General features: G+C 38.7%; 2 protein-coding genes across 10 annotated transcripts in view; one reads left to right on the top strand and one right to left on the bottom strand.

Moving 5' to 3' along the window:
- Window positions 1-589: 589 nt before the first annotated feature.
- mapk8a (mitogen-activated protein kinase 8a) lies at window positions 590-9,626 on the bottom strand. Of its 5 annotated transcripts, none has more exons than XM_028468927.1 (12): window positions 9,406-9,626; window positions 7,385-7,551; window positions 7,094-7,223; window positions 6,388-6,446; window positions 6,149-6,287; window positions 4,532-4,697; window positions 3,774-3,845; window positions 3,277-3,459; window positions 3,051-3,175; window positions 2,873-2,936; window positions 1,962-2,039; window positions 590-1,154 (listed from the first exon to the last, which is right to left on the bottom strand). In XM_028468927.1, the coding sequence occupies exons 1-12, from the start codon at window positions 9,412-9,414 to the stop codon at window positions 967-969; spliced, it is 1,380 nt and encodes a 459-aa protein (XP_028324728.1). In that variant the 5' UTR covers window positions 9,415-9,626; the 3' UTR covers window positions 590-966. The 5 variants fall into 5 exon arrangements, with proteins under 5 accessions (XP_028324728.1, XP_028324727.1, XP_028324731.1 ...); XM_028468926.1 differs by lacking the exon at window positions 3,774-3,845 and adding an exon at window positions 4,228-4,299 and having other exon boundaries at window positions 9,406-9,625; XM_028468930.1 differs by lacking the exons at window positions 3,774-3,845; window positions 9,406-9,626 and adding exons at window positions 4,228-4,299; window positions 9,121-9,304.
- A 2,419-nt stretch (window positions 9,627-12,045) lies between these two features.
- Window positions 12,046-21,495, top strand: part of ptpn20 (protein tyrosine phosphatase non-receptor type 20) — a 30,695-nt gene continuing 21,245 nt past the window's right edge. The window contains exons 1-14 of one of the 5 annotated variants that reach the window (XM_028468918.1): window positions 12,046-12,637; window positions 12,714-12,799; window positions 16,203-16,350; window positions 16,557-16,720; window positions 17,744-17,809; window positions 17,907-18,086; window positions 18,210-18,285; window positions 18,714-18,794; window positions 18,929-19,004; window positions 19,809-19,962; window positions 20,424-20,495; window positions 20,689-20,863; window positions 21,021-21,156; window positions 21,280-21,418. In XM_028468918.1, the coding sequence (XP_028324719.1) occupies window positions 16,227-16,350; window positions 16,557-16,720; window positions 17,744-17,809; window positions 17,907-18,086; window positions 18,210-18,285; window positions 18,714-18,794; window positions 18,929-19,004; window positions 19,809-19,962; window positions 20,424-20,495; window positions 20,689-20,863; window positions 21,021-21,156; window positions 21,280-21,418 (1,443 nt within the window). In that variant the 5' untranslated portion in view covers window positions 12,046-12,637; window positions 12,714-12,799; window positions 16,203-16,226. Of the gene's footprint in view, window positions 12,800-16,202; window positions 16,351-16,556; window positions 16,721-17,743; window positions 17,810-17,906; window positions 18,087-18,209; window positions 18,286-18,713; window positions 18,795-18,928; window positions 19,005-19,808; window positions 19,963-20,423; window positions 20,496-20,614; window positions 20,864-21,020; window positions 21,157-21,279; window positions 21,419-21,495 lie in introns of those variants that run through there. The other 4 variants (XM_028468917.1, XM_028468916.1, XM_028468919.1 and 1 more) reach the window with 4 other exon arrangements.

The following is a 21,495-nucleotide window of genomic DNA, read 5'->3' as shown; positions in this document are numbered from 1 at the left end:
AAAAAAAAAACACAGGACATAGTAAGGGCACTTAAATTAATATCTTAATCAGTAGACAGGAACAATATAAATAACATCCGACAGAACCGGCGAAAATAATAAACAAATTATTATAGAGTCCCTGGTGTCAGTCCCACAACACATTCCCATTCAGCACTCCTTTCAGCTCTAACAACTAGAACAGCACTAAAAATAATCATTGGCTTTTTGTTACTCCACCCTTCCCTGCAGACACATTCACCAATCTCCATCTTTCCTGCAGGCCAGCACAAACACTTACATTTGAGTAAACATTAAATGTCTGTTCAGACATGTGTAATACAAAAAATAAACTGGCAGTACAACAAACCGTCAGACAGCGAGAAAAAGCATTATACATTCAAAAAAATGCAAACTGATACACTAGGATTGGATTTAGGATTTAAGATCAGACGAGCTATGATCGAGGGGTCCCCAACTACGTACTATTTTAGAATCAGAGGGTTTTATTTAGAAATGGGAAGAGGTGCAAGGTTTTTTTTCTATTCTTTCTTTAGAAAGCAGTCATTGGTGATAGTTTGGAGACCCCTCTGAATTAGCAGATTCATTCAAATGTCCCAAAAACGGTAGAAAACTGTCAAATGATCACTTAAAAAAATACTCAACTTAGTGTTAAAAGTATGTTGTTTTTTTTTTTTGTCCATTTACCAGAAGCTCCAAATAGCAAAGTATAAAGTACACTCTAATCCCTTTTTCATACCACACATCAGTTTCACATCAAAACATATTCTGTTTCTTTGCAGCAAAAATACAGTAATAATAATAATACATTTCGAACCACAATCATTTACAGCAGTATGGGGGGAAAAAAACAACAACTGTACATTAAATGCACAGCTCTACTAACTAACATCGGTTCCAGTGTTGTACACCCTCCTTTATGACTCGTGATGAGGGGGAGGGGTTTGTTTCACAGGTTTGTGCATGTTATCTGCAACAGGCCAGCGCACCCAGAGAGGTATGACTGTCCAAGCTACTCTCTGTTTCAGACGTCATGGCGGGGTCACTGCCGGGGTCCGTGGGCTCGGTGGACATAGAGGAGACATCATTAGCTGACGAAGACGAGGATGAGGAGGAAGATGTGGGCTGAGGAGGGCTGTCGATCACTGCTGCACCTGTGCTGCGAAAAACACACGTCAACGCATAGGTTTCATTTAAATACACATAATTTAATTGAGGTTCATCAAGAGTGAAGTTAATACTTAGAATGAATTTGCTCCAGTTTAAATACATTTTTGTAATGTAATTATTTCCTCATCTGCAACTGTAATTTCTATAAACATGTATTTTACATATATTTAATTCTTAGTTTAACTGTTGTAATATGTGCTTACAAAATATTTATATTATCAAAATAAAAATTAAATGTTCATGAATTAAATGTGGGGTTTCGGTTTGTTTCTGTTTTCTTTTTATTCATACATCCATAACCTAATGTGTATTCTTTTGTTGCACACGTTGATTGGGCTGCTGTGCTTCCAATATATAATATATATATTCCAATAGTGCATATTATTACACAAATCTTTATGCTAAATTTGCTGTAACAGCAGTAATTCTAACCAACCTAGCATTTATGTAAATAAAAAACTGATCTAAGATTCATTAGATATTTTTGCAGATCCTTATTTTTTACTACATCTAAATTGAGGTCAGATAACTTCACACTAAAAATAAATAAATACAGCTACCTAAAAGCATATCTACTGTATTCCATGCCCCGATGAGTTTTATAGAACTGAAGCCTAAATTAAATATGTAGCTAAATTGCTATATACACTTAAGATGATGTCATTCTAGTTGAAAGAATGATAAAATAAATAAGTGCGCCCATGCTTTCTTCAATCCAGAAAAAAAGAGTTTAAAAGCCTCATAAGTACAGTTTGGTTATGAATAAATCTTTAAACGTTTTACTGACTCACCTAGAGGAGGTGGTTGGCCACGTATCACACCGTTCTTTGTCCATTCTTCCCAGTCACTCACTTCCTTATAAATCAGCTCTAGAACAAACCAAAGAACCACAGAATGTTCAAAGGAGCTTTAAACCAAAATCGATGGCAGAAGTATCCCTGTATGGAATTAGCTGTGTGCACAGTCAGGCTTATGTTGCAACATGTACGCTCGAAAATAGCATCACATTTCAAAATTGGACTTTCTGTGCTGATGCTACTCTTCTAAAAATGTGTGAGGGGGTCATTATCACCTGGCAAGGGTTAGTTTGAGCCTGCAGCACAAACCGAAAGTGATATTTACTCATAATCCTAAATACCCACACGCCCTGTTGGGCTGCGTGAAGTGGAAAACACTAACAGTGGCTTAAGGAGAGCTCACGTCATGCAAAGAACCTTCTGGCAAGGGGCCATAGCAATGTCGGCAAACCTTCTCACTAAATTTCTTAAACCACGAGTAGGCAACTCCAGTACTTGAGGGCCAGATTCCTGAGACTTTTAGTTGTGTCTCTGCTCCAACAAACCTGAATCAAATGAATGGCTTGTTATCATGCTACTGCAGAGCTTGATGACAACACAATAATTTAAATCAAGTATGTTGGAGCAGGAATCTGGCCCTCGAGGACTGGAGTTGCCCATCCCTGCACTAGACCATTGATTAGCTAACATATATATATATATATATATATATTTCTTTCTCATCCCTATAGACCAAAACATACATTCAGGACTGCTGCCCTTGAGCAAAGGATTCAAAAGCCTCTGATATACAGTAAGCTTTTAAGCTTTTATGTGGTTGAGGAGGTTAAATTGATGACAAATCTGAAAAACAACATGGACCACAACCAACATACATTGGAGATTTTAAAAAGTGGATGTCTAACCTTTCCACTCTTCAACTGTGTGTTCCCTCTCTTCCAGCTGTTTGTCTGTAATCTTTGGAGGCGGCTGAGGAAGAAAACATTGCTTTAATGGCATGTCAACAGGACAAAACCATTTACCTCAAATAATGCAACAATATTTACTTCAAAGATCACTGAAGCCTATGAAAGATTCACTTACTGCTTCCACTTCGGCTGGATCATACCAAACATTAATGTAGGGGTGCTGCAGGGCCTCATCTACAGAGATTCTCTTGGAGGCATCTATCACCAACATCTTGGATAAGAGATCTCTGGCTTGGCTTGCTGAGTGGAAAACAATAAATGCCGATACAATGAGGGCTATTCATATGGAGCCAATACGAGTGGTTTGTGAATGAAATTGTGCAATGACACACAGGCACGACCTTTTAGCTTGTTGTGATCAGAGTCAGCAGGAAAGAGAACATCTGGGAAGAGCTTCTCGAAGCTGTATCCTGCATAACGAGGCCGGTTTTCCACATACGTTCTGACTGATTGGTTCAGCTTCATTAGAAAGTCCTGAGATGGAGTGCCTAGCTGCTCAATTACCTTGTTCCACTGATCAATGTCTGAAGCCCAAATGTTAAGGAAAGGCAAAACCCTCTTGATTTCAATACAGTTACTGTTACTGCAGCAGGAAAGTTCAATGTCTTTGAGGTGCTCAGCATTAGCTCTACATACAGTCTGCATGCACAGAACTGGGTCATCTGTGGTATCCACTGCACACAATCACAGAGCAGTCATTTTATCACGTTTACATATTTGGGTAAAGCAGAGCATTGATGGAGGCCATGTTTGTAAGATAAAATGACAAACTGACAGAGGGGAGTGGGAGGTGTATAAAGTGATGACACAGTGAGTGATCGATGATGGGGAAGGATACGATCAGTACCAGGGAACAACACACTCCCCCTGATCACCTCAGCCACAATGCAGCCCACTGACCACACATCAACTGGAAGTGGACATTCAGATGGCAGCGAGTGGATGGCAAAATGAAATGACAAAAGGAGGGGGACAAAAATAAGACATTTAATGTGAAGAATGTTGAGACGGGTGGTATTTGTGTGATGGTTAGACAAAAAAAAAAGGAGAACATGTAGCAACAATCACAAGTGTGAAAAAGAACAAAGGACATGCTGATGAAAATGGACAGCCCATGCTTGCCAGAGTACCTCAAATAAAGCAGGTTACCAGAATCATTCATTCTCTGTGTGCACAACGAGGATTAAAAACTAAGGAAAAACAGACACATCCATAGTAACAACCAGAGAGAGATTTTACCCAAGGATGGTGATTAATAACAAAGAGGGAAACTTCTGCAGACACAAGGATACAGTCCCTTCCGGGGAAGAGGATTTTATGGCGCACCATTTCTGCTAGTATGCAGCCCACAGACCAGATGTCCACTAGTGAAGTGGGCCACAACAGGGATGATAAGGAGTGAAGGGAATGAACAACACCATGTTAGTTCCATGTTAGAAACACGTTAGAGGGTATTTACTACTCAGGATGAATAACAGCATCATGCACTGGAGGAAGAAAAGTCTTTGGATTTATCTTGAGTATAACAAACAATTGAACAATACATGCATTGGCTACAGTGCATTGGCAGGATACATTGTAAAAACAGTCACTCACCATTGGCTTGGTAACCCATGCCCAGGATAACCTCTGGTGCTCTGTAGTAGCGCGTAACCACATAAGGCGTCATCAAGAGGCCTGTCGCTGCCGTCCGAGCCAAGCCAAAGTCCAAGATCTTCAGTGTGCAATCAGACTTGACCACTATGTTACTGGGTTTGAGGTCCTATACAGAAGTACAATTGACAAACAAGTTCAAAAGAAAATAAACCCCAAAATCACTTTTTTCAGCTGAAAACAAAATGTATTCAAACATGAAGTAGTGTTGTTGATTGCTTGTAGATGAACTCTTGGCATTTTAGTCAAAGCATTTGAATTTTGGATATTTTATTGTAAAAACATAAGAGAAACTGTCCTCTATGGGTTGAAACCCAGATATTACAATCAAATTTTACAATTGCCTGGGAATGGTGGTTTGTGACCTTCTGGTAGATTCTTACGTCACTGTTAGCCCTGCCCCTCGTATAAAAACTAGCACGTCTACTCTGCCATCTGTAGCAAATAGGTTGGATTGAGAGTAGGGATGTCCCGATACAACTTTTTCACTTCTGATACAAAAACGATATTGCGGCCTTGCGTATTGGCCGATACCGACACCGATGCGATATCAGTACGACTCATACAAACTTCTATTACTTATTTTGTAGTGTGTAATGTTAGAAAAGGCTTGATCAAGTTATGTTACTCAAACAGAGAACAATAGTCAGCAACAGTAGGTATGAGAAAAACGCACTTATTTATTATTAACCAATTGGTTACATAAATGTTAACCTTCAATATAATATCAACAGTATTCCACACATGAATAAATATAATATATATCTGAGATTTTAGATGAAGTCCGATAAAATCCGATATTCATTTTCTGGCTGATAATGGACCGATATCTGATATCAATATCGAATCGGGACACCCCTAAATGAGAGAGATGTGATATAGTAGTATAGTGAGTATTGAGTAGCTTGTTAGCATAGCATAGATGGTTCTTCGGAGATTTTATAGTATAGACTGCATGTGTGTGAAATGCTCCAGAAGCCCCACCCATAATCAAGGCATTTTTTTTTTTATTTCCAGCCTAGACGCACATCAGCCAAAACCTCAGGGTTTAATTACTCTTTAAGTAACAACTTACAAAATATTGTACCTGATCTATATTTTTGCCCTAGTAAGGCTGTGTCTTTTAAAAACACTTCAATGTATGCAGATTTGTTTTGATCTTGGCATTAATGGACCATTTTTAAGTTATGAGCTATTTTCAATTGCCACAATTGCAATTTATAGTCCACATTTACTGCAGAAAACTACATTTTAAAAATGCTGTAAATCCAGTACTTGTCTTTTATTGGCCTAAGTGGAAAAAAATGCAGTCTTTTTAAGTGGGATATCTGAGCTGGATCCACAAATCTGCTTGAGATCAAATATTGATTTATTTTATGATCCAAAGCATTAAACAGCTATTCACTTTCTTTTCATTGCATTTCTACAGCAATACAAGAATTATTTCCTGTAGGCAAAAATCTAAAAATATGTATTGGTCATTTAAATTTTACAATAATCTTCTGCTTATGTGCCTGGTTTAACACGTCATCAAGTGGTTATTAGTTATTATTCCTTTACCCTGTGAATGATGCCAGCTGCGTGAAGGTGTTTGATGCCACACAGCATCTGATAGAGCAGATAGGACAGCCTCTCATGGTCCAGCTCCATCTGAATAACCTGGCACAGGTTAGCGTCCATCAGCTCCATCACCAAATATCTGAGACAGTTTGACAAGAAAACGTTTTGGCAAACACACAAAAGTACCGTACACTTTTATATAAGACGCTCACACAGTAAGCAAATGTTCTGTTACTTACACATCTTGGAAATCCTCGAGTGATTTTTGGGGTGTAAATACATTTAATAAGCCAATAATCTGTCGGGGACAACAACACATGAGTTAAAACAGATGGAATATATACACTGTTACAGATGTACATGAATATGCACTGTTCCTATCAAATAAATAAATAAAAATAAAATAAATAAATAAGTTAAAAGCATTTCTGTATTATATCACTAACTCCAAGTCAAATAGTCTATGGCCGTGTTAAAAATTGCACACTAAAGTACTACTACTACGACTAAGTCTGACTTCAAAATTAGTAGGTAGTGCGTTCACATTAGAAAGATTGAGTATGCAATTATTACCCTGATGTATACTCTATCGGGACATTTTTTAAGTATGCACGGTGGGCACACTAGTCATACTCAACCGCCCCATAATGCACTGTGATTGGAAAATAAAATCATCCTGGGACCAGTTTCAAACTAAAAATGAAACATCTTTTTAAAACAAAAGCATCTTTTCTTCTCTTCCATTCGTTTTTAACACTTAACACGTAAATAGGGCTCTTATTTTGAAGATAAGTGGAAGTTTAGTTAGTAGAACAATGTCAGGTCTCTGAAAATCTCCAAAATGTCAGAATTAAATGTGTTTCCGTGAGTTTTATGGATCAAATGACCACATGTTGATATTCTTTTAATGGCAACAAAGTAAAAAAAAAAAATCTGCACACTTACATTTTTGTGATTGACACATTTCATTAGTACTAGCTCCCTGAACGCCCGCTTGGCATGGGTTTGATTTTGAAAGGGTCGACTCAGCTTCTTAATGGCAACATTTCGCTCAAGGGTTTGGTCGATTGCCGAGCTGAGGAATAAAGTGAGAAAACATAGGCAAAGAGTGAATGGATGAAACAGAATATGCGTTTTCACTCTCATAAACACCAAAAAAAGGTAACAAATATGTTCAATAGTTGTGGTTTCATTAGTCTAACATGGATAGTAACAAATATTGTTGGAGATAATCACCAGACAATTCCTTGTGCTCCTGAGCCGATGGGTCTCAGATTCTGATATCGCTTCAGCACGGTGAAAGTTGAATCTCCCACATCAAGGCTGTAGAACTCCTTTTCTCGCTTGTTTTTGTTCATGGTGAAATCTTCAATTACTGCTCGTTGGGCATTGAAAAATGTTCTCTGCGGAGACAAAGAAACATCGACATTAGTTGTGCATTGCCACGACTATACTGCAGTCCTTAAAAAAAAAAAGCTGCTGAGCAAAACCTGAGCTGCCAAGATAAACAATTAGCAGAAAGGAGAATTAGATAGAAAGGACTGACAGTGCTAATGTCGGGGTGATTACTGAAAATGATTCCGTCAGCACCAAGGTTGAAGATTTAATCAGTCATGGTGGTAGTGAACTATTCCATCACATGATACAGAGCCTTGTGAGTGACTTTTCTCATACACTGAAACCAAGAAGTGTTAAGTTTGGACCCCAGTCTAATAAAAAAAACACCCCCCCCTCAAATAATCTCTACAAGCAGGTTTTCAAAAACCAGGTCAACTTCAACTCAAATACCTAATTATTTTCATGTAGGATGATGTCATTCAAAGCTAAAAAAAAAAAATATGATAAAATGACACTTCCTTCTTCTCCCTTTCTTACATAAGTGACAGAGCCACCCTCCCTCTTTCTTCTCTGCTTCCGACACACAGTCCATATGAGGAATATAATTGGCAGAATGAAGTGAGTCAGCTCCCCGTCTGTTGCTCGACGTAACAAAGACGTCCACAACAATCCACCTCCCTTCCAATGTGAAAATAGACATGCCCCTTCTTTTTATATTTCTGACAGCAAGACAATTGTGAGTTATGGCAGCCTATATTAACAACACTGTACAGTACGGCCTGTGCTACATACATGGGTCTGTGTTGCACACACACAGAAGACGCACACACTTACATACATTAAATAATGCGCGGTCTTTCATGTCAAGTTCAGAAAGGTAAATTACAGATTGTTTATCGAATTGTTATCTACACACACTATGAATAATAATAATGTCCCTACCTACTACAGGAACAGATGAGCTTGGATGGCTTGAACTACACATGCAGCATATTAAAATCCAGTGTAAAATCAGCAACACACCATTAGATTGAAGGTTAGTGCCAGCTGCAGCAGAACCCCAATAAGCACTGATGCATTTCACAAATAAATGTTAACTGAATTCACAGAAATACCACCTTGAATTTCATTATTTTTTTCAATTTTCCAAGGCAAAAATAATTATATATATATATATATATATATATATATATATATAAACAGAAAGAAAAATGTGTATGTGCTTACACACAGTAGGCACACAATTACAACACACTGTTTGACAGATGCAAGAGTACTCGACCAAAACATTCCAATGACATGCAGGCGCTCATTGAATAAGTGCAACGATGGGTAGAATCAACATTGCACACGATGGATCAAATCCCACATTCTAAATTGAGGTGAGCCATCATAGATAAGGTCATGGACCAAGATAAGGTGCACATCCATCGATTCATCGTCATTCCTCATCCTCCACCACCAGCGTCTGCGTGTTAACCTTGGGCACACGACCCTTGGTTTTATCCTGCAGAATAGATGGTTGGGGGAACCCAAGTGTGCAGCATCAGACCACAGCATGTCATGTGAAGAAGTGCATCACAATCAGCAACACAAACACAGCTTCCCATGAAAGAGATAGAATTACAGCCTACTTCTCTGCTGGGATGCGACGGGGCCTGTGCACTAAGCAGGGAGCCGTGTCGGTGCTGATGGCAGCTACTGACAATCTGAGGCTCTGCGTTGTGCGCGGATGAAAAGATACTTTTGATGAAAAGAAAAACGGGATTATTGCAATAATCCAGGATACAACGTAACACTGCAGCCAAGCAACAACAAAAAAAAAAAAGAAGCAGCGTGCACGCAGCGACACCCGACCCTCCCCCCACAGCCAAACAATAAGCAAGTCTGAGGAGCGCAGCTGCGAATCCTCATCTTACCTCAGTCATCAAAAAGCGGCCAAAGTCCCAATCCCCCAGCGGCCCGATTGGCGGTGAAACAGCCCGGAGTGGCCGACTGTGTGTTTTTTTCAGACTCCGAAGGCCGATTTATTCTGTTGTGTGGCCTAAAATACGTGACCTCACCAAATTCATTGCTTACGTTTCCATCTGGCTCGTACTGACAGGCCAGAACGCGCAGTGCGCACAGGGCATGCGTCCCAGCGCGTCACTCACTCACAGACACACCCACCACCCCCTCCCCTCCTGTTGTCTCTCTCTCTCCTCTCCTCTCTTATCTATCAATCTATCCATCCATCTGTCCATCTATGGTCAAATCCCTGTAGATACGGATGTTGGTAAAATAAAGAGCTTATTATTCAGAATAACTCCTGATCGGCTCCAAATAGAAATATGTACAAGCTTAGTTTATTAGCTTAATGCATTACTGCACTATTATCTTATTATTATTATTGTATTTTTATTTCATTTCATTATTGTTATTATTATTATTACTATTATTATTATGATTATCTTGTTATTTTATTTAGTTTGCACATATTAGTCTAACTACTCTTCATATTTATGTTTATACTTCTTTTTTTATTTATTTTTCTTTTTTCTAGTTGATTGTTATTATTAGTCAAACTACTCTTTAAATTTATGTCATACTTCTTTTTTTTATTTATTTTTCTTTTTTCTAGTTGATTGTTATTATTTAATGTTTACACTATCAGAGAGAGCACAGTTCACCAAGACAAATTCCTCGTGTGTATTCAATACATTACTTGGTCAATAAAGTTGATTCTGATTCTGATTCTGATTCACGTTCCATTCCAACAGTGCACTGCAGTGATTGAAGGAATACTATGATGACATGAAAAAACATCTAGGGATGTCCCGATCCGATATCGGATATCGGTCCGATATTAGCCTGAATACAAATATCGGATATCGGAATCAAATTTCCGGATTCTTCGATTTTTCTTTTAATTATTATCCCCAATTCATTTTTTATATTTTATTCAATTGTAGAATAGTGTAGATATTATGTTGAAGGTTAACATTTATGTAACCAACCAAAAACACTATTGAAGTTATTTGTGCTTTTAATGTGCTTTTTATATATATATATATATATATATATAATTTTATTTCAAGTGAGGAAATAAATGAATTACATACAATAACACTAACCCGGGGTTTCCACTGGATACGTCTCCGCTGCGCCACGGCACCGAGCCGGTATTTCACCGCTGTCCGCCGTCCAGTAATCCCCACCGGTTGCGTTTGGAGTGCGCCGCGGTGCTCTCCGTTTGAACGACTGTGACGTCACGAGACAGATCAGTTCTCATGATATTTATATAATCGCACGAGAACGCAGTTAAATGTATGTGTTATAAACGCAACAATAAACAGACAAACAGGTCAGTGTTCCTAACGAAGGAGAACTAGAAGGTTGGACTCTGGATTTGTCATAGCTACATTTTTTATCAACAGCCAACAGAGAAGAGACAAAACTGCACCAGTAAAACATGAACTAAATCAAAGTTGCTGCAGTTTACAGTGTAGTTACAGTATGAGAAGAAATAATATAGTGGATGTGATTTTGTTTTTACACATAATGCAGTGGAGCCGCATCCAGTGGAAATTGGGGGTAATAGTAATCCACATGCACAAATATATTCCATAAAATATCAGCTCATGAGCTGTTTGAGTCAGCAGTTATTGTAGCCTTTTTAAATGTGTCTAATGTTGATGTATTCAGATTTATTTGTGTTTGTAAGGAACCTGTTTACACTAAATTGTGATTTTTTTAAATTTATTTTTTATTTATAGTTTTTATTTATCGTGATTTTTATCGTTATTGTGATAAATATTATCGTGATACAATTTTTTGTCAATATCGCCCATCCATAATGGGGACATCCCCAATAACATTATTTCATGCTTTGCAGACAGTGTGTGGTGCAACATAACGCAAAAAAAAAAAAAAAAAAAGAAACAACCACTAGTTTTTGCCAGTCGCTTGCAGAAAATGTCTTGAAAGCAGGTTCTATGTTTCCCCAGCATTCCACGAACAAAATAAAGGTACTGTCCCACCCTAACTCCCTCTCCCCTGTGCCTTTCCCCACTCAAGGTGTAACACTGCCCTCTCTTCTTATATCTTTCTTCCCTCTCATAGAGCTTTTCTTAGGGAAGGCTGGTGATGGCTATTGGTCACAATGAATGTATTCATTCCACTGCAATAATAAAATATGCATATCTGCCATAGAAAGATTACACTACATGTAGTGTTGGCTTTCGACAGCATGTGCAGACAAGGTTATTAGCTGTGATCTCTCCCTACACCAATGTTTGAAAGCATACTGGTTGGAAATAATGGGTGTAGAATATTAAGTGCTTTTATGAATCTTATGGTATCTTTAATTTACCTTTGAATCCCAAACTATCCCCACCTAAATAGTTTGTTCTGGGGCAGCAGAAAGGACTGCTGCTGGTTATCTTATTGAGCTGCTGTGAAGTTTGTTTTTTTGTTGGATCAAAACAAAATTCAGCATCTCCTGCAGCCACACTCTTGGATCTGATTTCCTCTCTATTACACCACGGATATTTGTGGACTTCCACATCCACTGGCTCTGCAGAAACCCAGCGCGTAGCAGATGGGGTAAGGGTACCATCTAGAGTCCATTCACCCATCAGCCGCTTTTACGCTAGAACGCTGTATATACGCAGAGGAGAGCCATGCCTCAGTGCAGGCATGTGACTGAACAAGGACATTATGGGTAAAGACAAAAATCGGGATAACTTATCGCTGTTGGATGTGAATTCGCAGCTCTAGGGTGTTATTAGATCTGCGGGGGCCCTGCAGAGATATACAGCGGCATGGAGTCCTGCAGCTACTCCGGTATCTTGTTTTATTCTTACCCCCTGTTCCAGGAGAGCCCGCAGTGTTATGATCATCTTTGCAGGGCAGCCTTACAGCAGAGGGAGAGGCGGCTATCCTGCGTCCTTACCCAGGCTTGTCTGTAGTGCACCTAGAACCAGGGGAACCACGTACTGCACCTTTTTTTTTTCCTGCCTTGGGACGGATTAGTTCAGTCACCCGCTATTGGTGCCTGTAACCCGCCGCTGTCAAAGTGTAAGGATAATCCAATCAAGTGTTTAAAGGCGAGAAGCTAAGAATAACAGCAATTACAGTCAAAAGTTTCACATCTCCTGCGCCGGGGCTGAGGTAATAGTGCAAATGAACAAGGCAGGGACCATGTATAGTTAGTGGTATTGATGAATTCCCTGCTGGAAACACGCAGCCAAAGACTGGAATGTGAGCAGGAGGAATACTATGGATCCGAGGTGGGAGCACTGAGAAGAAACACACAGGATTACATGGTACCAGGTAACGTAGTGTTACACTTCTTTTTCATCCGTGATGTGACAGCGTGTGTGTTTTCTTGCTTATTCCCTTTAAGCAAGAAAAAACATTGACAGGGCCCTAAATAGATTCAGTTTTAAATACACAGGGTATAGCCCTCATGGTTAGAGCTGTGCCAAAGTGGGGAAATGTGTTGTTTACATGCAGGAGGAGATGATGTTGTTCACTGCACATTAAACATAGTGGTAGATAGGCCTGAGCAATATATCGTGATTCCCGATATATCGAGTTTTCTATTTTGGCAATATAGATAACGACAAGATATTACTTGTTTTGATTTATACAATCACACAGTACACATCACATCACACAAGAATGTAATGTTATTCATAGAGTACAGTCAAACAGTGTCCTTATTTACATATTTTCTATATGTCTTAGATAGATTTTTTATATCTTTTTTTGTTTTTTTTAATTAAAACACGTGTTTTCGGAGTCGTTTCTTTCTCTACCTCTCAGAACATGTAAAGCTCAAAGACTAACGTGGGACATATTGTGCAGCTACTTGTTAATAAATGTCTGTGTGGCATTTTTCACCAGCAAATTTAACCCAGAATTTGAGTTGAAAATATTGAGATTTCTATCTTATATCTCCATTTTAAGAAAAAAAAATACTGAGATATAAGTTTTGGTATAATCACCCAGCCCTAGTGGTGTAGTTTAATGTTTTTAATGTGATGCTTAAGCATTATCATTCATTTGTAGTCAGTGAAATTGTAAATTATACCCCAAATTATACTATTGCTTTTCACTGGCAATGCCTGATATTATATGACTGACTTCTCCATGGATAAGTAAAGGTGGTCTGACAGGGTGGTAAGTCAAGCCATCGACTGCACGGATTCATTACACTGTGGCATGCAATGTATTAGTCCAGACACTAAGAAAAGCAGATTATTCCAGACCAGGGAAAGGTATAGGGAAGATGTGGATGTTTTAAAAGGTTTATTATTAGTTTATTATGATGTTTCACCTCAGTCTGATTCCCAAAAACAATTTAATTCAAGAAGTTTCTTTGACACATGACATGAAAACAGAAAACAACAACAAAATAACGACAAAAACATGAAAAAATGACTTTAAAATCACCCAAAATTACTCCATAAATACAGCAAATAACAACTGAAACACATTACTTAAAAAAACAATAACTGATTTCAAAAAGACTGCAAAAAAAAACACTAAATGACACTAAAAATGCACACAACCCTTTGTTCATTCCTGTATTAATGCTCATATTGGTCATTATTCTAATGCTGATATGAATGTTAATAATGTGCCCCCTAGATTAGACAGTCACATTTGTGTGACCATCACTGTGATAAAAGTTTCCAGTCCCTGCTAGAGGTAGAGGCCACTTTTCAGATTAAAGCATGTTTCTTCTCAGAAACAATCTTAATGCACAAACCTCTTAACCTAACAAGATATATAGTTTTTTGGGGGGGTTTTGACGCTTATTGTCTTACAAATGTTTCCCATGCATTGTGGACACAACTTTCCTGCTTTCCATTTCTGTTCCATCCCCTCTATGTCCTTACAACGCACCCAAACCCAGGCCAAATGACTCTGCTCTAAACATCTTATGTATGTTTTATGAGGTGGGTTTAATCAATTGGATTATAATTGTTTGTGTACAAGGTATCACTAAGAAGGACACAGCAGCAGCAGCAGCACATAATAGAAAGATGAAAGTGATGGAATTTTCCACTGTCACCTATGAGAAACTACATAAACCTCTTCTCTCGGGAAGAGTCAGTGTCATTGGTGTTTGGAGCTGTTGCCAAAATGTGTATTTTTAACAGCCCAGATCGAAGAAAATTTGTATAGTTTTATGCTGATTTAAACTATATAAATACACATTTAACATGAAAACCATGGGAAAATGGACCTGTCAGTGACATGAAGGTACTGTTGTCATGGTAGCGGGATTGACAGCTTCCTCAGACTTGTTTCCACGTCCTGAGAAAAGCCTGTTACAGGGTGAGAGGGGCCAAAAGGGCAGCAGCGAGAATTATATATGATCTCATCTAATCAGCCCGGGGGAGGTGGGTGTGGGGTGGGTGGAACTGTTGCTCTCTAGGTGTCTTATGGAACTGTTTTCATGCTATAGTTCAGTGTTTATGAAACTTCACTGTGCCCCTCATGGAAAATAATGTTTTCAACCAAGTCCCTACTAAAGTTAAGTAAATACTTCCGAACAGTGAACTCACTTTGTGCACATACACACAGGTATCATTTGAAATGTTCCTCGAAAACTTAATTTGGGTGATGAAATAATAAATAATATTATATAAGTGATTGTCATGTGATCCAATGGTTGGGTGAAATGAAAGTGAAGCAGATTATTGTGCCCTAGATTGCACAACAATAAATGACAAACTTAAATTCACAATTTTGTGACATTTTTTAAGAAATTTAATTTAGAGAAATTTTGTGGAATAAGTTAGAGAAAATTGCAGGATTTGGGAAAAATTGAGAGATCTTTCAACCATTTGAGATTAAAAATGCCATCATATGATAAAAAGCATTAGGAAACAATAAGCTCTGGCAAACCATGTAATGAAATAAAACATGTACACTAGCTGGCAACATGCACCTATTGAAGTTGGTTACAACGTGCCAATTAACCAAGAAAGAAGAAGAGTTTCATTTAATTTGGGTATTTGGAGGGACTGAGGTTTACATGACTGAATTATTTGGTGATTTACACAATCATTAATGTTTTTTCTGTCATTTTTACTTTCTCTTGTGTACCAAATTGGATGCAATGTAGGGCCAGATTTGGTCCATGGGCCTTGAGTTTGACACGTGTTACTAATGCAATACTTAGTCATCCTCATAGGAGGATACAGAATATTCAAAGACATTAGTACACCCTCTCCTTCATTTTAAATTGTATGTAAACAAGAAAAGCTTTCTCCAGTATATGTTTCTAGGCAGTGGCTATCCGTGCGGTTGTCGTATCAATATACCGACATTCTATACATACGCAGCGCCTCTATTTGGCCAGTTTAGATCATGTGATAGGTCAGTCATTGGCCAGTTTAGGTCATGTGATAGGTCAGTCATTGGCCAGTTTAAGTTGCATGACGAAGACTAAACCTTACACTAACCCTATAACCCTAAAAATGTTGCGATATTGGGTTATAACCTGACCCTAACCCTAAACCTTAACCTAAACCTAACCATAACTCTAAAAATTGTTGCGACATTGGGTTATAACCTAGCCCTAACCCTAAGACGCTATGTACTTGTACTTCAGTAACCATACCAATAGCACCGGGGGTTGTCTGTGCGGCAAACATACAAATAGACACTTTCATATTTCTAAGTGACATTTGCTGTGTGTGTGTGTGTGTGTCCTTAGGTGCAAGTGTGGAATGTGTGCAGAATGAGCAGCACCTTTGTTACACTAGCTGAGGTTCTGGAGGCACGAGGAGGACCTCTGCTGGAGGAGGAGGTCTGGTCTCTGCTGCTGGGCACTGCAGAGTCTTTATTGGATGTCTCTTATAAGGGTAAAAGCATCACCGTCGTCCTCATTGCAGACACACATACATCCCCTTTCAGTGCTGTAACCATATCATTTCACTCCTTCAGAGCAAATGTGAAATTGATATTTGACTGTATCTCGCAATAATGTTTTTTCAGCTCAGTTACACGTCACTCTAGACTATTTCAGGGATTGTTTTCAGTATAAATATCAAGACTTCTTGTCTTTCAGAACACAACAATATGTGCAGCATCATTAGCCCCGCCTCCCTGCTGCTGTCAGCCACTGGTACCTTGGCTTTTAAGAACTGTGGCCTATCAGATGGAGTGTCCACCTTTGCTGCTCCAGAGATGCTGCAGGGCCGTGCCAGCTCAACCAAACCTGCCACAGAGAGAGTAGGTGCTCGTGCTCCATCCCTCACACCTGAGTAGAATTAACAATAATGATAAGCACGTGTCTCCCCTGTGTTCATTGTTGGCCTTTACCTTATAAACTACACATATGGCAGCAACATAAGAGGATTACAAGACACTGCTTATGTTAGGTTTACATCCTGATTGTGAAATTTCCGGATGTCAAAAATTGAAGGTCGGCCAAGATATTAGCTCACCATCTAGTGGCTGTTTGCAGAACATCAGACCTGAAAACATATTAAAATTTGGCAATAAACTCAAAATATGGCCAGGAAAATCATACAAACTGTCCTTCATCCAAAAATGATATAGCATCTCAATGCACCTGATTTTTGTATCTGTTTCTTTTCAAAATTGATCTTCACCTATGTGTTTGAATGTTGTGTATTTATTGTTGTTGTGGCTGTGCAAAAAAAAGTATTTCTGACTGTTTCATGATAGATAATAAATTTATTTTGTAATATCTTAAAAAATAAAAATAAAAAGAAAGATAAAATAATGTTAAAAGCTGCTGGACAAAAAAAAAATCTTTGTCAGATAATTCCATATTATAGGCCTCATTGATCAATAAAATTAAGATCATTTGCTCAAAAAAGATGGTTACAATTGCTGCCTGAAAATGTGTATAAAACTGTATAAAACTCTTTGTTGACATTTTTGCACATTGCATTGTGGGATGTGGAGTTTCAGAGACGGGTGCATAGTAGTGTTTTTACTTCATTCTGATATCATGAGGAATACCAGGAACAAACAAGAACAAAAAATATGTGTCGGGAATCACTATCCTCTTTGTGTGGTGAAAAACACATCAGTTTACAGTAATCCACATCCCACAATGCAATGCGCAAAAATGTCAACGAACGGAGCGTTATACGGTGGAGATAAAAACAAACTTTCAAGCAGGAGTTTTTATTTTTTTTTAATAAAGGGTTTTTTTTTTTTCTTTAGATAGGTAACAGCTTTAAGTAAAAATGTTCATATTAATAAACAAACTGTTTTGCACAGATGCTGGTATATTCACTTGGTATGACTCTCTACTGGTCTGTTGATTTTCATCTACCTCAAAATCAGGTCAGAGTTACTAACACAAAAAGTTTATTCCCCTGAAGCGATGGCAGCCAAGATTCACAGCCTTGACGATTTTTTTTTTTTCCACCTTCACCCTCAGCCAGTCCAGTTGAGTGACCATCTGAACAGCATCCTTCTCAGCATGTGTGAAGATCTTTCCCACCGCAGGATAAATATCAACTCCATCCTGGAAGCCTGTGAGTCTCAGCTCAAAGCCTCCATTCTGCAGCCTCCAGCCAAAGTCATCCGACAGCTCGTCGAAGAGGTTTTTCACGAGTCAGTAAGTGCAACGAGCTGTAGCTTCTATCCAGAACTTTCTGTACGTCTCACATTAAACAAGCACCATGTCAGAGGGATGAGAATAAAGAAATGCTGTAATTATCAGAGCCTCAATCTATTACAGACAGACCAGGGCTCTCTGCCAGACAGCAGCGTCCCTCTAAGTGGAAGAAGCCAGATGATCAGGGAGAGACTTCATGGTAAGCACTCATCATCGTAATCATCAACAGATCAGGTCCTTTTATTTCAGATTGAGCAGATTTTTGCTTTGTTTACTCATCTTCCATACTCTCTTATCCAGCTTAGGGTTTGCAATGCTCTTGAGCCCGTCTGTATCTCAGGGTACATCCTGTGTATGACATAAACCCTTTAAGAAAATAGATAAAGTCATTATTCTTCTGACTTGAGACAGTCTGTAGGTCAACAGGATTAAAATCTTAACTTCAAGCAGGTCCAGGATTAGGCTCCAGCAAGAAGCAATAATTAGTTAGTCATTGTGACGACTCCGGGCTGAACCATTCTGCAGCCTCGGTACTGTCTGAACGTGTCAGCATCTCCAGGAGCAAAGCAAGCATCAAACCATCAACCAAACAGTAGTGTCACATTTTATTTTTCACCTGGTTGACAGGAAAACGAGGGCCATTTTCAGACTTAAGTGAAGGAAGCCCTGAAGGAAGAAGATATTCAACGGATTCTGACTCAAAATCAGGTAAACATTGAGAGAATGCTTTTATCTTTTGACTCGGGGACTTAGTAGATCATGAAATGATAGTGTTTGAGTACTTTTCCTCACCTTGTTTTCCAAATAGTGTTTGAAGTTGCTGTTTTCCATCTGTCTTGTAGGGAGTTTACCTCAGAGACCTTGGAGACAAAGACCAAGAAGCTGTACCAACCCACTGTATCAATCCTCTTTAGACAGGCATGTCACATACAGGCTAACAATGCACACCCTGTAATGCAGTTTAGTATTTATTTATGTATTTATTCCTTTCATGAAAATGCAAACCAACATAGATTCCCCATGTACATCAAATAATATCACTGTCCAAATGAAAAATGTTCATGATTGGAAAGGAGCAGTAAGAAGAATAACATTCTTATATTTCTGCCCCTTAACCTAATCAATACATAATTGATGACCCCAACAACATTCCCCCATCAATTCACACAATTTTCACTATCTCTGATAACCCAAAACTAACAAATCAAAATTTACAAATCACCCAAGTCAACTTTCTAAAGTAAATTGCCTACACGTTTTTTGAAAATGACAATTATTTGTACAAACCTTGAAATCATTTTCTTGAGCATTCCACAACCTTACTCCGACAACAGACAAGCACATTAGTCTTGAAGTAGTACAAGCTATTTGGTGCTTAAAATAAAATTTCCTCCCGTGATCATCATTCTCAAATAATCATTGAACACACACTGGCAGGGTTCTACTTTTGGCTTTGAACATCAAAACTAATGTTTGCAGTTCATTTATGTCTTTAAAATTGAATAACCCATAAGGAATTTGTATGGTCTCTAAAACCATGAGATCCATACAAACCTCTGCATGCATGTCAACGTAAATAAAACTATCCACGCTTCACTTTCTGTTCCTGTATCGTCATCGACTTTCAGGGTCGTGGCATTCTCTCATCCTGTGACTTTTCCAACATGTCCGTACTACTGTTACACAACCTGTCCTTCCCCGCTCCCTCCTTCCTCCCACCAGAACCCCTCGTGGGGTTCGTCACAGAGATAGCAACTGCAGCTGGTTGGGCAGGAGCCCCCACCATGACATCTCTCCCAAGATATCAGGCCGATCTAACAGTCCTTCCATCACCTTTAGTGAGTCGTCTCTCAGCCTGAGCCAAATAAAAGCAAAGGTAAGAGAAAGGATGATTTACTGTGTGTTTGTTGACATGAATGATGAGAATGTGAACCAAACATGCATGTTGTGTGAGTGAGAGGTAGGATTTTGTCAGCGCAATACAGTACAGTATTAGTTTGTTTGAGATTGGTGTTGAATGTAGGTGTGTTACGTTTCTCAAAAAATATCATTTGAGTCTTATTCTAGTCATCAGAAAACCTCTTGTTTTTAGGAGGATTCTACTATGTTTCTACTGGCATCTGAGTGGCTCATTTGACACTTCACCCTAACCTTTGGTACCTTATTATTAACCATTGATTAGACAAAATCGGTTCTGAATCGGTTTTTATTCTCACACCAAATTGTCATGCATTGAAGTCCAGTTGGTGTTGAATTCTGACATTCATAATTACCACGAGAATGAAAAATCCTTCGAAAAGTTTCAAAATTAAGCTTTCAAACATTGTTTTTTTCTAGGGACTGGGTCCAGAATTCATCAGAATGGCAGATGAACGGCAGATTATTCTGGAGCTCCCAGGATCTATAGTGGTGAATACAATTACTAAAAAAGTCTGAATTATGTGTTCTATTGTGTTTTATTTTCAATCTTACCGTACCCAGTCTTTCCTTGCATGTCTATCTGCACTGCTGCATGTGCAACATATCAGTGTTTGTGAGCGTCTGTTGTTTTGTTTATGTCTGTTTGTATGTCTTTGTGTTATTGTGTGTGTGTGCACCGCAGTCCAGAAAGGGTCGTTCAGGTTCGTCTCAGAGAGAGGTGACTATTGTGATGCCTAATGGACAGTACGTGGTGGTCCGCTGTGATATTAAGTCCAGAGCAAGAGATGTGTTTGACATGGTGGTGGCTCACGCAAACTTGGTGGAACACTTTTACTTTGGTCTTGCCTTCCTCGATGGTAAGAGGATAAGCCCTGGTAGATCTAATCTACATTGGTTACAGACGTCTTAAAACTTAGAATTTCATTGATATGACAATAAAATAATGAAAGTTATTTTCTAGTTTGTGCACTTTATACGTTGTTCGTTGATGAGATCTTCTTCGGCTTTCTTCAGATGATGAATATTTCTTTTTGGATCATGAGATAAAAATCTCTAAAGTTGCACCTGACAGCTGGAGGAAAGGGCAGATGTCCTCCTTTTTGGTCTTTCTTCGAGTCAAATTTTTTGTTGATGATATCTCTTTTATTCAGTAAGTGCAACAGTGCTCTGATAATCTACTTACAGAATTATAGTTTATTTATAAAATTACTCACAAAAAAAACAAAACAAAAACGTGATTAATAAGGAATGTTTTTCCCCTCCTGCTTCCTAGGCACAGACTGACCCGCCACCAGTATTACTTACAGCTCCGTAAGGACATCTTAGAGGACAGGCTTTACTGTAATGAAGAGACAGGCTTGTTCCTCGCTGCTCTCGCTCTGCAGGCTGAATTTGGTGAATACATGCCGGAGGTATGAAGGGAAAAAATAACTCAATATGACTAAAATAACATGTTAAAGTTGTAATTGTGGCCTTTTAATTTCTTGTG

Source organism: Gouania willdenowi, chromosome 15 (assembly GCF_900634775.1).
Source record: "Gouania willdenowi chromosome 15, fGouWil2.1, whole genome shotgun sequence".
Classification (NCBI taxonomy): domain Eukaryota; kingdom Metazoa; phylum Chordata; class Actinopteri; order Blenniiformes; family Gobiesocidae; genus Gouania; species Gouania willdenowi.
Note: the sequence above shows the minus strand (reverse complement) of the source record. Positions and strands in the feature narration are given on the sequence as shown.